This window comes from Plasmopara halstedii (assembly GCF_900000015.1).
Source record: "Plasmopara halstedii genome assembly, contig: Scaffold_555, whole genome shotgun sequence".
Lineage (NCBI taxonomy): Eukaryota > Oomycota > Peronosporomycetes > Peronosporales > Peronosporaceae > Plasmopara > Plasmopara halstedii.
The window spans coordinates 1583918-1596715 of NW_020187475.1; the positions used below are offsets into that span (position 1 = coordinate 1583918).

At 45.3% G+C, this 12798-nt stretch overlaps 4 protein-coding genes across 4 annotated transcripts; 2 read left to right on the forward strand and 2 right to left on the reverse strand.

Annotated features, from left to right (window-relative positions):
* Nucleotides 1-811: 811 nt before the first annotated feature.
* On the forward strand, nucleotides 812-1861 carry PHALS_11845 (hypothetical protein L915_11214; the record flags this gene model as incomplete). The annotated part of the gene is made up of 1 exon (XM_024727280.1): nucleotides 812-1861. One exon carries the CDS (start codon nucleotides 812-814, stop codon nucleotides 1859-1861), a length of 1050 nt encoding a protein of 349 aa, XP_024577873.1.
* Nucleotides 1862-1960: 99 nt separating this feature from the next.
* PHALS_11846 (Armadillo-type fold) lies at nucleotides 1961-4012 on the forward strand (the record flags this gene model as incomplete). Its single annotated transcript, XM_024727282.1, has 1 exon — nucleotides 1961-4012. One exon carries the CDS (start codon nucleotides 1961-1963, stop codon nucleotides 4010-4012), a length of 2052 nt encoding a protein of 683 aa, XP_024577874.1.
* A 326-nt stretch (nucleotides 4013-4338) lies between these two features.
* On the reverse strand, nucleotides 4339-10373 carry PHALS_11847 (CREB binding protein/P300 and related TAZ Zn-finger proteins; the record flags this gene model as incomplete). Its single annotated transcript, XM_024727283.1, has 5 exons — nucleotides 4339-4375; nucleotides 4439-7812; nucleotides 7897-8852; nucleotides 8936-9165; nucleotides 9238-10373. The coding sequence occupies 5 exons, from the start codon at nucleotides 10371-10373 to the stop codon at nucleotides 4339-4341; spliced, it is 5733 nt and encodes a 1910-aa protein (XP_024577875.1).
* Nucleotides 10374-10666: 293 nt separating this feature from the next.
* Nucleotides 10667-11467, reverse strand: PHALS_11848 (c14c152g7553; the record flags this gene model as incomplete). The annotated part of the gene is made up of 5 exons (XM_024727284.1): nucleotides 10667-10825; nucleotides 10892-11041; nucleotides 11124-11174; nucleotides 11245-11292; nucleotides 11351-11467. 5 exons carry the CDS (start codon nucleotides 11465-11467, stop codon nucleotides 10667-10669), a joined length of 525 nt encoding a protein of 174 aa, XP_024577876.1.
* Nucleotides 11468-12798: the final 1331 nt, after the last annotated feature.

Genomic DNA, 12798 nt, shown 5'->3' on the forward strand with positions numbered 1-12798 from the left:
ACGGCAGCCCCGCTGCAGGTATGATCAATAACTCCATGAGCATCATGTTCGGAGCACCCATAGCAGTGGGAGGGTTATCTCAATGGTTCTCATGGGCACTTGAAAACATCCATTAAGTGGGTTAAAAGTATCAAAATAGGTGCGATCGACAGTGCTATTCTGCAGTACATTCTCTTTGGGATTTAGCGCTTGCACCAATTTGGAGCTGCATCTAGCTTACAATAAGCTTGCACAGTTCGCCATATCCCTTCTGCCTTTCTGACACGGAAAGTTGGCGCCGCAAACTCAAGTCACACGAGAAAAAAGGTTTATGGGCACGCTGTTCCCATGATAAGATCAATAATTGATTCCAGAAAAGAGGTCGACTTTGTGACGCACACCTTGATTCGGGGACAACACACGCGATGGGTTTCTGAGCTCTACGTTGTGAAGAAAAAATAATTTTTGACAATGTTGTCACACTCCTCGCAGTCACCAACATGCAAGTATCTTTAATATCAGACTCAGTCACGACAGATAGTGAGATCAGCTCCCCATCGGTGCCAACAGTATTATTCGGTGATTGCAATGTATGTATGGGTTTGCAAACATCCCCGCGAGTTAAGGTTCTAGTATCATTGAGGGCTTCTACCGGAGTAGCATTACAACCCCTGGCTAATCCATTTGACTTTTCTCACAGTTAAACCTTGAATTCGCTGATTCTATTGAAAGTAATTTGTGTGTACCGGTACCATACTGGTATGAGCTTTACAAAATACTAGTAATTATTGAGTAGTTTGAATGAGCAGGAATGGACACTGATTGCGGCGCTATGGTGGTCTCATTTCTGTCGTTGCAAGAGCGTCGCAAGCTTCGACTTGTAAGTCGTCGATGGCTATTTGCATGTACTTGGCTGCAGTACAATGGAAGCGATGAAAGTGTGCAGCCGAAAAAATCGGTTTGGAATCTGTGCAGTCGCGCATTTCGACACTCTTGGACCACCTTTCTGCGCATCAAGTCTCGTTCATTCTTGCCGCTCATGCTGGAGGCATTGCCTGCTGCAACAAAATTAGAAACTATGGAGCTCAAGAAGGGCTTGTGTTTATCCACCAATACTGGGCAACGACCTTCTTTTGAAAACCCACATGCTCGCAGCGGCTACATCCAGCAAAAGTTCAATCGCTGCCGAAATCTGCCCGACTTGCTCCTGACGAATGAGCTCAGTGAATTAAGATCAAAAATCTTTAGAATTAATCAGCCAGAGCCCTGGAGCATAGCAATGTATGGAGGAGGTCCCGGGTATGATGTTATTGGATTAGTATTCATGCGAGAGCTCTTCCGGGCTACGGATGTAAACTTTCGTGCTACCGTGTACGACAACGAACTTGGATGGAAATACGCAATCGACGCAGCTAATCAGACGCTCATTCAACTAGGCTTTTGCCACGTTTCGTTGAGATTTGATCTTTGTGACATTACACTTGATTTGGAAGCGGTGGAAAATAAGTTTGTTTCTCAGTCACTCCGGGCTACCCAACTACATATATTTTCATTCGTATGCGTGGAAAACTTTTGCATACTACATGACAGTGGCTACGGAATGATACGCTCGCTCTTCGCTCAGTGCAGTGCCGGTAGCTATTTTATTTTCACAGACTCCACACATCGATTGTGGCCTGCTATTTTTCAGGTGGCCAACACCACGTCACCCGATAGATTCCGCATTTGGACTCCGTACGCTCGTGGTTGCCACTACGCTCTCGTCCTCCAAAAGCTGGCCGATTATTCAAGTCCAGCGTTTAAATACCCATTTTACTCTCAAGCGATGCAGAATCTTGCTCACTTCCAACGACATCAACAGAAACAGCTTCACACAGCATGATCGATCGAACCTTAATGAGTTATTGGTACACATCACTTAAACACCAAAACGTTTTTGTCGAACCACTGGTAGACGCCTTAATCCCCTTACGCTTGCATCATGACCGACGTGACGGTGACTCGCCGCTACTCGTCGGCATCGGCTGAAGATTTGATATGCAGCGCGATCGAAAATGAAAACCCGACTGCTTCAAATGTGCTAGTGGCGGCGCTCAATCATGATGCAGTGCTCGCTCGTTTCATCGGTTTCGTAACGCGCGTGCCATCCGCGAATGCACAGCTGCCTGACGGTCCCGACGCTTCCAAATTTGCAACTTTTGCTGAATCGGACGCGCGACGCAAAAATGAGATGCTTGACGAAGTGACGCCAGAGCTTGTAGCGTCCTATAGGGCCACAATGATGCTTGCGAATGACGATACGGCGGATGCACTGCTGACATTCCTTGGAAATAAAAGCAAACTTTTGACGCGCTGTCTATTTCAAGTTTTCCAAAATGATTCTCAAGGAAGTCTTCGTCATGCATGTCGTGTCATCGATTACTTGCTGCGTTTCAACTTGGACGACGTGTATGACGTACTGGGTAAAAATGCCAAGACCGTGCAGAGGTACATGGGCGCCCTGCTACCTTATCTTGGGGATGCACCAGTGGCTGAATTGTTCTTGACGCTGGTTTGCAAGCCTCACAGTGCTACAATAATGCGGTTGTACGCCTCAACACCGCCCAAAAAGTGGGCGTTCTTCCGATCCCTGGCAGAGTGGAAGATGTTGCTCGTGTTGGCCTCTCATGTGTGCAGCAATGAATACGGAGAGACACATACCATTGGAGCTGCTGATGTTTTCGTTGAGCTGGTAGACAGGCTAGCAGCCGACGAGAATGGGCAGTTATTACTACAACCAGCTGCCTACTGTCCTGAGGTTCTTGAGGGGCTAATCCGCGCTGCAGTAGAATCCGAAGATGATAATAGTACTGCTGTACAGAGGACTGCAGGTCAGCGTACGGCTGCAATAAAGTGTGTCTACCGATTATTACAGAAAAGTTCATTGGAGAAGGTTCAAGGTCCGCCTACGAGCCCATACCAGTCATTTGGTGCTACAATCGTTAATTTGGTGCCTAATCAGTTAAGTCCTCTACGTGAAAAGATTTACACACTTGTGGAACAACATTTAGGTGAACTTTTAAATTTCTTGATTCAAAAGTATGTGAGCCAGCAGAATATCGAGATGCCCGGCGAAGATTCGAACAAGCCATTACCAGAGACTGCAGTTCGCCACACTGCGTATATTGTGAAGGTCCCGTTCACAGAACTGCGACTTACGCTGGTCGAGACCCTTGTCGAGATAATGGCGCACAATCCAGGTCTGATGAGTGAACACTTTAATGCAGATGTGTGGCGTGTACTCGTCACGTGGTTCTTTGAGTATTCTCACAATAATTTGTATCATGCGGCTTTTTATCAACTCGTTTTCATTGCACTGCGAACGGACAATCAGCAAACCCTAGAAGTGCTTGTGAAAAAGCTCAAAGTGGTCACCCTTTTGATTGAGCACTACCGTGCGGATGGCGACTTTACCAGTAACAAAGGGTATATTCTGCAGATTTGCAATGCAATTCGTCTGCAAGCCGCTTCACAGTCGCCTGATGCATTTTTGCGCAATTTCTTGCAGTCACATACAACATGGCGTAGCTTTGAGCAGGAATTGCGAGAACAAACCAGTTTGCTCTGCGTTAATGGCTTGGGCTTTACGGTGCCGCAAGCGATTCGGCCGGGATATCAAAAAGATACATGGCAGCTGCTGGACGAAGAGGAGGTAGGAATTGATCATGGGTCTGAGTTTGCACGGTCTCTTGGTTTTGTAGACGACGTTGCATGGCCAGACAATGATACCGCTGATATCAACAAAAAGCGCAAGAAAAAGAAGAAAGGAAAGCGAAATTCGCATCACCCGAACAGCAATACTAATTATGATTCAATCGACACTGGCGATACTTGCAATGTAAAACCAGAGAACGCAGCTGAGGCTGCGGCTCTGAAGACAGCTGAGGATGCCGAAAGCGATGCGAACGGATCAATAGGAAATATGCCAACTACACCAAAGAAAAAGAAAATCAAAAACAAAAAGAAACAGAATAAGAATAAGAATAAGAAATAGTGGCATGTTTGGCAGACTACCTAACTAAAAATTTACCTGAATTTATAGATATTCAGTCATCATAGACAAATTCGGGTTATATGGCTCGACAATAAAACTGTCTAAAAGTTTGGCGGGGACAAAACTTAAAGGTATGCGTGCTCCGAAAAATGGATAAGCAAGTGTCAGAAATCCAACTTCATACGCATTACAAATCAAAAGACCAGAAAAGCAGACAGTATGGAAAAGATTAACGACTTTGCCATTCCAAAGTTAAAATAAAAGGCCTGAAACGCTGACATGCGAGCCACTCTTCGCTATCGTAGTCTAAAGTACTAATTGCAGTATCATGCCAGACTGTTACCCCGAGAAAATTCCGCCTCCCTAATATAACAAAACAACAGGTCAAATTGGTGCTATCAGCATTAAAGCATCACCATTACATACCATGGGTTAATGCGATTGTCATCCGATCCATCATCTTCATCCCAAGTCACGCGAAGCGCCTCCCATGGCAGCATGCCGTAGGCATCAAATGGCAAAGACCCTGCCGTCTTACCACCATAATAATCACCTGGTTGCCCTTGAGAGTTGCGAAAAAGCATCCTGAAATCCTCTCCACATTGCCAAGACCGATTGACTGCCCACAAATACCGACTGGCATCCACAACATACTCTGGTAATCGATTTTCAAGACGCAAGATTGTCACGATCGATCGGGTTGGCAGCTCTGTTGGGCTCGCCTTATCGTGCTCAAACTTCTCCGACTTACTAGCGTCCTTTTTTTCCGGGGAAAAATTATCTGTATTTACTAATGGGTCTTCGCATGCTCGAATTTCCTTTCCCCACTTCTTGATTTGTCCATCTGCTACGTAGACTAGATTATGCGCTAATGGTGGCAACGTCGGAAAGCGATCTTCGCAGAAAAGTTGACAATTGTCCCGCATAAGTTTTAAGTCGCTCATAAACTCTGCTGCATTCTTGTACTCCAGGTTGCTTGCCTTCATAGTTATTGTTTTTAAATCCATCGGGTGCAGAATAATTTCCTTGTATTGTGGAAACTCCCAATCTGACACGGGTTCCAAGAACGGATCAGCATCTGCAAGCCCCTTTAGCTTCGCCAAAATTCTTAAAAATACTCTTGCAAGTCGATGTTCTCGTGACGGCAAAGGGCAGAAATAAGTTCCTGGTTCACGAACACATCCATGTTGAGCCGGGTCCGAAATCGGCTCAAGTACAGCCAAAGCGTATGGGTCGCCTCCACCGTGATGATACGAAACGCTCTTCACACTGCAGATTACTGTCGCATTACGAACAGGTTTATCGCTCTTCTGTGTGAACCGCTTTCTCTTGGATTTATCGTCTTCTTTCAATGCTAAAGCATGGCCATCCCCAAAGTATATCACGGTCTGTCCGACCTCGGGTATGAAGTTATGGGTTTCTTTAGGTCGCAGTTTAAGCCATTCACGCCGATCCAAGCGGATATGCAGATCCATGAATGCTTCCACACTGATAAACTCTTCAAGTAGCAAATGTAGCAAAAAAACAAGCTGGGCGTATGTACAGACGCCCTCAAGCGCCAGCCGCCATTCGTGTCGTTTTCGACGCCACGATGATCGAATTGTTTCCACTCCCAAATTTGAGGCCGCGACCGCAGCACTCTCCAACTCGGCCAACAAATCAAGCTGATCATTCAACGACTTTGCCTCTTCAACACGAGTACTCCATGTTTGCGCGCCTTCCCACGATGCAGGCAACGTATTCGTGCTTTGAAGATGCTCCTTTAGACACAACAACATCTTGCGAGCAACACTAAAAGACTTAATGACCTTATCTGTATCCTTTATGGTCATTATCTCACTTTGAATTGCGCCACCAGGAAGCGGAAACATTTGAAGCTCGATGCTACCCTTCGCATTCCACGCAATACCTCCCTTAGTATCACTGTCTTCGTTGCCACCCTCCTCGATACCATGAAGCAATTTGTCTTTGACATTCTGTAGCTTCGTCAACAAGTTTAGCTCCCGGATACCTTTTGGATTAAGCCATTCTATGAGTGTTATAATTTGGGATTTGGTACTGCAAATGATGAAATCTCCCGAATCATGACGCTCAATAAATAATCGCGGTTTGGTATCGTGTCTAAACATATAGTACGCATTGTGGTATCTGTCTTTTCCTAACGGAGACTCGCGAATAACAAGCGAGTCCAGCTCGTTTGCCATCTCCTCAGTCTGAGCTTTTTTGTCTTGCTCAAAATTCCTATCATCTTCCAATTTCTCCGACTGTAAGTCCTCGAAGAATTTTCCAATAAACTCATGTCGACGCTTAATTCCCTCCGAGAAAACATTGTGCGAATTAGGATGAATTCCTTGGCTTGCACAATCCTTTCTGAATGCAGTATCTCTTTCGCGTCGTAACCTGTCTGACTGCTTTCTACGACTGTCCAGATCAGACGCACGTTTTCTATAATTCTTGTAAATGAGCATCTCCTGATCCACCTGAGATGCCATATAGGTCCGAATACTAGATAGCGTCAAAAATTCCGAGCAAATCCACGAAAGAGCGCCAATTTTATACGCGATAGGAAGCTCGTGAAATTCTAGACAGTATAATCCGTACACAACATCGCAGTATTGAAATGACTGCATTCTCTCAGCTGACGGATCTTTGAGTAATTTCATGACTTTCTTGCAACCTTCAATTCGGCTTTGATTCGCTCGAATTCGACCGATCACAAATCGTTCGTAATCTTGCTCAAAAACATCAGACAGCGCTAGGGCTGCTCGACCTACTTCTGACTCCTCGCCATTATACAGAATGGCATTATCCCAAACCAAACGAACATCGTTCGCAAACATTTCGGCACCATTGGTTTGTTCATAATATCCCGAATCAATTCTCTTTTTTATAGTGCCCAGGTCCATCGGATTCGTTACAACTTGCAGATAATCTTCCAAACCCTTTACAGACGTATCCACTGGGTCGTTAAAGGGGCTTGAGTTGTTTTGCATGTACAAAGTTTGTCGAACAATCTCACATCCTACCAAAGATCCAACGTGACCGATAGATGGGTCGATACCAAGATCTTTCGACATGAGTTGGCGAAGTATTTCTTGCCATGTGACTGCATTCAGCATGTCGCCGTTAGCACGCTCGCAAATTCCATAAGTCCTCTCGCTGTTTAAAAACAGATCGGACACCTTGATGTTACCTTCTACAACAAAATCGCCCAGCTGAGACATATGAGATTTTTCGGATAAAATGACTCGTAGAAAGGCCAAAAAAATCCGAGTCAGACCAACGTCAGTCCCTTCGTCACAGCGAGCTGTAATACACTCAGCGAGAGCCTCCAATGAAACGACATCCATGCCCAAAAAATCTCTAAAAGTGCAAATACTTTGCCACGCCATAATGAGCTCACCCAGCAACAAACCTTCGACACCTTTCAATCTAGAACAGACCAAAGGAATACTATTACTGTTGGCCGCCTCTCCCTCCAAAAGTCTCAAATCGTCCACAGGAAACTTCGAATCTTCCTCTCTTTTCGACTTTCGCTCTTCATCACGCTCATCCTTTAAACGTTGCCGCTCGAGTTCAGCTCGTTGTTTTCTCTCAAGGCGCTCATTTTCTCGTTTCGTTCGACGAGCTTCCCGTTGGGCGAATTCCTTTTGTTGCCTCGCCTCGCGAAGGGTATAATTTTCGTGCAAGCGATGCAGCTGCCTAAAAAACATCGACTCGAGATATGTGTCCTTTTCGGAAAATAGGTTACATATTTGGGCCCTGATGAAAGGGTAATTTTTAACCAAAAACCAGGCAGACTTCATTTACACATGATGAAATAGCACTGAAGTTAGATTCAAACTTCAATTCAATCGGAACAAACAGAATTATCGCAAACGTACCACTCGATATCTACCCAGTAGTGACAGCTCGATAACCTGCTGAAGCGTGGCTCGATATGACACTTTCTTGTTAATAGGTAACCATTCTTTAAGAACGTATGCGACAAGGTAACTAGCTTCAAACAGACACCGAACGTGCTGAAATATGTGGCGATACGACGGATGGGGTAGAAGTCCGGACAAAGGTCCTGCAATCTTGTACCAGGCATGTGGTGTGATAACCCATAGTGTCGGATCTCCCTCTGCGTAATCGAGGCACCAATCTGTAACTTCAGGAAGCCAAACACGTGTGCGTGCGTAGGTTGAAGGATGACGAAAGCCGCATTCTAGCAGATTTAGCTCGTCGGGAGTACCCTGCGCATCAACTTCGACAGCATGATCAGTACGCATCAATTCGACGACATCGGAAGGCAGACCAGCACTTCTTGTGTCGGCTCGAGAACTTGGTCTTCTTTGACCTGTGTCTGCTGCAGAGCTTTTGAAAACTGCAACTCGCTTAGGTGAATGTTTTGTTTCAGCAGTCCCAGCTTTTGGAAACCGTCGGCTCAGTATCTTTTTTTTTTCGCCGCATTCTGTATCACTAACATCCGAAGAAAAAGATTTACGAGAGCCCATGTTCTTCTCGCTTCCACTCCCGCTTGAACTACAAGAGGCGGACGATAGAATTTCACTTTCGTTGCCCGAGCCTGCATAAGAACCATTACTTTTCCCAGAATGAACAAGTTCATCATCCGGGGAGCGATTGCTAATATCACTGTCAGAATCTAATTCTCCATCTAATTGAGTCAGACGACTCTGAAATGTCCAACGGGAACAATGGTAGACATGAGACAGCTCAAAAATCCCAAGATTATTCACGGACATGGGCGCATGTACGTCTTCTTCATACTCGCCATCACCTTGATATATAATTTCGTCGTCAGCTTTTGCGGATTTATTTTTGTATTTTGTAGGTACTACAGTATCGCATAAATTGAAGTTTGCGTCAGAGACATGCTTCCCACTACAACGACAGCAGCAATTACAATCATCATCTCACATTTTGGTTTCGTTCGCGACTTTGACGCAGAAAATTTTGCAGGGTTAAAAGATGCAGGATCAGTGCGCTGCCGTTTTTTTGATCTTGACGGAAATGCAGGGGATGCGAGAATAGGCTTGATCGGAAGTAGACGCTCTGCCAGCGGTAAATGTTCGACAACAGTGCCAAAACCCATAATTTTTGGGCGCTGATCTTTTGGACAGTCCAGGACCTCAAGACTGATGGCCTCACTGCGAGCATAAAACGTAGAGCAAATATTAATGACAAATAACTTTATATGGTTGGAGGATTCTTAGACAAACCCATTCTCGTCGCAAAAGAAAAACATGTCCAACTGGCGCAAAATGTCACCACCATTTGCGTACGGATCGTTAAAATGTGCCGGAATATTGATCTCGACTGTTTCTTCGGGACGATGGCTAGCGAGAGTAGATTCCACGTAAGATAACTCTCTCGCACCACGAATTTCACCTGATGGCACAGTAGGTCCTGAAGGGATTAGCTTATTTGATACAGGAGAACCATTTGAACAAAGCGGCGTAGCAAACTTGGCCTCATTTCTTTGAAATGCCGACAAAGCATCATGAGCCATGATACCTGACACGCGACTTGCAGATAACTCTTTTTTCAAAGGTCGTGTTTCTGTTTCAGGTTTAGTGTGCCTCAATATACTTGTTGACACTCGCGGCACTTTTTCTGCCATTTCATTCAACTCTGTCACCTGTAAATTAGACGTCACGCTATTTCCGCATAAATTAGTAGGGTCCAGCACCGTCAAATCGTTATTACTCGTTTTGAACCCTGGTGGAAGCTTCAAAGTCACCTTCAGCGACGAAGAAGTGTCATTTGTTACTTGGTGCTTCGTTAAATATTTTTGCCTTTGTGATCTCGTTGTGAGCGGTTGTCTTACGGCACCTACAGAATCGATACGATCAGGCGGAGGTGGCGGAGGTGGTAAAGGTGTCTCTGTATCTGACATGTTGGATATGCCCGAGCTAGAGCTGTCACTGAACGAGCTGTTACTTGAAGATTCAGCCGGAGCGGAGGGGGACGGCGGCGGAGGTGGAGGTGGATGTGGGTGACTAGGCAGTACGGCTGCAGGTGCGTGCTTCTCAACCTTCCTCGTTTTGATAGGAATTTTTTTCGAGGCTGAACGTTTCTTGGTTCTTTTCTCCAATTTTTTTTTCCCTCTGACAAAAGTGCTGACCGTTTTTTTCTCATCGTTGCTCTGCTTGCTTGCGCGTCCTTGAGAACCCAATTTCTTCTTAACCGAGTTTTGTGCTGTATCCGAATCTCCCTCCGAGTTAGAGGAAGATGAAGAGTTTGCTGGAGAGCTTGATAAAGACACGTCATCAGAATCCGAGGATAGACTTGACGAGCTGCTAGAGTCCATATACTTGGCGCTCATCTCCACCGACATGATGTCTGCGAGTGCCATCTTCAAATATTTTCTCCACGATCGATAAACACAGCTTTGGCCAAAATCTCGGCGCGTCCAGTGTACTTGCTCGGGTTAAAATAACCTACGTCTCACAGTAAAGTCCGGTCTGGAGCTCGCTGAGTGCACGTGCAGCCACAAAATCTTCATACAGAGTGATGGTAAACATCAGATTAAACGGGTATCGAGTGTAATATGGAAGTTTGTAGGCCGGTTCTCTTCAGTCGGCAAAACCGAGAATAGGCTGAGATTTGATGGATAGATTTTATTATTTTAAGATTAACTTGTGCAAACTATAGTTGGGTCCGCACGGGGCTCATGCCACCACAATTGCTCGTCGTTATATATGTAGGTGTAGAGGCCGATCGCCTCTCAGTACTCTCCTCGCGCGCACGCTCTTGAATATGGCGCCTGATGTCAAGAAATGAGTCGATAATCTCGTCGAGAACAAGCTATTTCCAAGCAGAAAATGGAGAATTTTAGCACACAGAAAAATCAAGACAGAAGAAATCACACACCAGCGGGCAAGTATGTAGAATGGACATCATATAGTGGCCGAGGTCGCGCTGCCGCTTGTCCACAATATCGGCTGACAATGACGAGCCAATATATTTTTTGCTTGGCAAGAGTCGAAACATGGGCGCCCATGAAGGATACTTCTCGCGCAACTAATTATAAGCGTCAATCCTGCACTCGTCAGTATGTAATACGAGACCCCTCATTTGATAGCAAAGCGGTTTGTCGGCCTACTAGTATGTCAATTGCGCAAAACTCGCGATAGCGGCGGACAACGTCCCATATCTACACCACAATGCAGAAGATTATCAGCTATTAACAGCCGGTCGCTCATCATAGAAGGCAAGGTCCAAACCTCTGGTGTTTTATTGTACTCAAACCATGTGCAGCGTAGAACGTATTCCTGTGATGCATGTACCGCGTGGGACTTTGTCATCTTTCAAGCAAGAAAAATGTAATACCGTGTAAAACCTTCCACAATCTAGGTCCAGAGACTCCTGGCTTCCGATCACTTCGACACGGAAATTGACTTGTAGGACCCCCTTACGTTGTCGTGGCTGAAGCTGAGAAGATGACATTGAAACTGGATATAACTGCTCAACAGCATATTTGATAACAGTTTTACAGCTTTCATGTAAAAACTTCAAAAGTGATCTCTGATGTATTTTTAGATTACAAACACCAGACTAAGGCCTTAACCCAATCATGAAACTAATTCATCGTCCAAGCTGCGATTTTGACAGGGTATTATCCAGGGGATCGCAACAATCACCTTCTTCGCTAAGAGCTGATATTGAGTATCACACCGGATACATATTTGGCAACCGTGGCGGTCGACGCTAGTTTTTGTCTAACCAACGATAAACTCTGGAGACAGCGACAGAATATCGATACATCCCGTTTCATCTGGTGGCCGCAGCTCACTGCAACTTCTGTCTGGCAAGCTTAGCTCAAGGCACTCAGCACAAACGCTGGTGATAAATTTGGGATATTCATGTCCTTTACCGAGGCTAGCGCAGCTTCATGCCCACGCCAAATTCTTCTCTGCTTCCTGTCAAAGTTGAGTGAAACGAGGTGCGAACCGAATCATAGTGTAGAAATGACAATACTTGCAACGGGGTTACACATACCCTGGGAACAGGTGTGTGTGTCACACGAGAAAATTAGGCGGCTTTGCCGCAGATAGAAATAAATAAAGTCAGTTTTGGATTTCAAACCGAAGAGCTAATTGCCTTGGGTTAAGGCATCAATTATTCTCGGAGTAAGCGGATTGCGATCCGCTAAACTCGTACTTGTTCTCAGTATAGACCGAAAGGTCGGTGACCTAAGTTACGCTTCCTCAAGCGCAAAGCTACGGCAGCCCCGCTGCAATCAGTCTAAACGACTCAGGCGTAGATTGTCTACAAGTGATACCAAGTGCTACCAAGTGCAGCGGGCTGCCGTAGCTTTGCGCTTGAGGAAGCGTAATTTAGGTCACCGACCTTTCGCTCAATACAAGTGTAGCGGATCGCAATTTTTACCTCCAAGAGTAGTTACTACCTTAATTTGGGCTAATAAACTCTTCGATTTCATTTCAAAACCGATTTTTAGTTAGTTTATCTGCGGCAAATCCGCCGAATTTTAAATGTTTAGATTATTCTAAATAGTAAAATCTAAATACATGCATGACTACTGGCTACCTAGCCACACACCGTATTCTTGTTTGGGTGCAGTCACACCATGCCCATATCGTGTGACATGAACCCTGTTTCAATCGATCATTGGCTCAACGAGGCTTGCGTGTACGCTAGACACTGCACCTTAATTCGTTGGAATAAAGCGACTTCCTTGCTCAATTAATGTGAGTCAACCACACTGAAGTCACCAAGTCTCGCTGGTTCTGACAGCGAACACGGGCAGAGCCCAACTT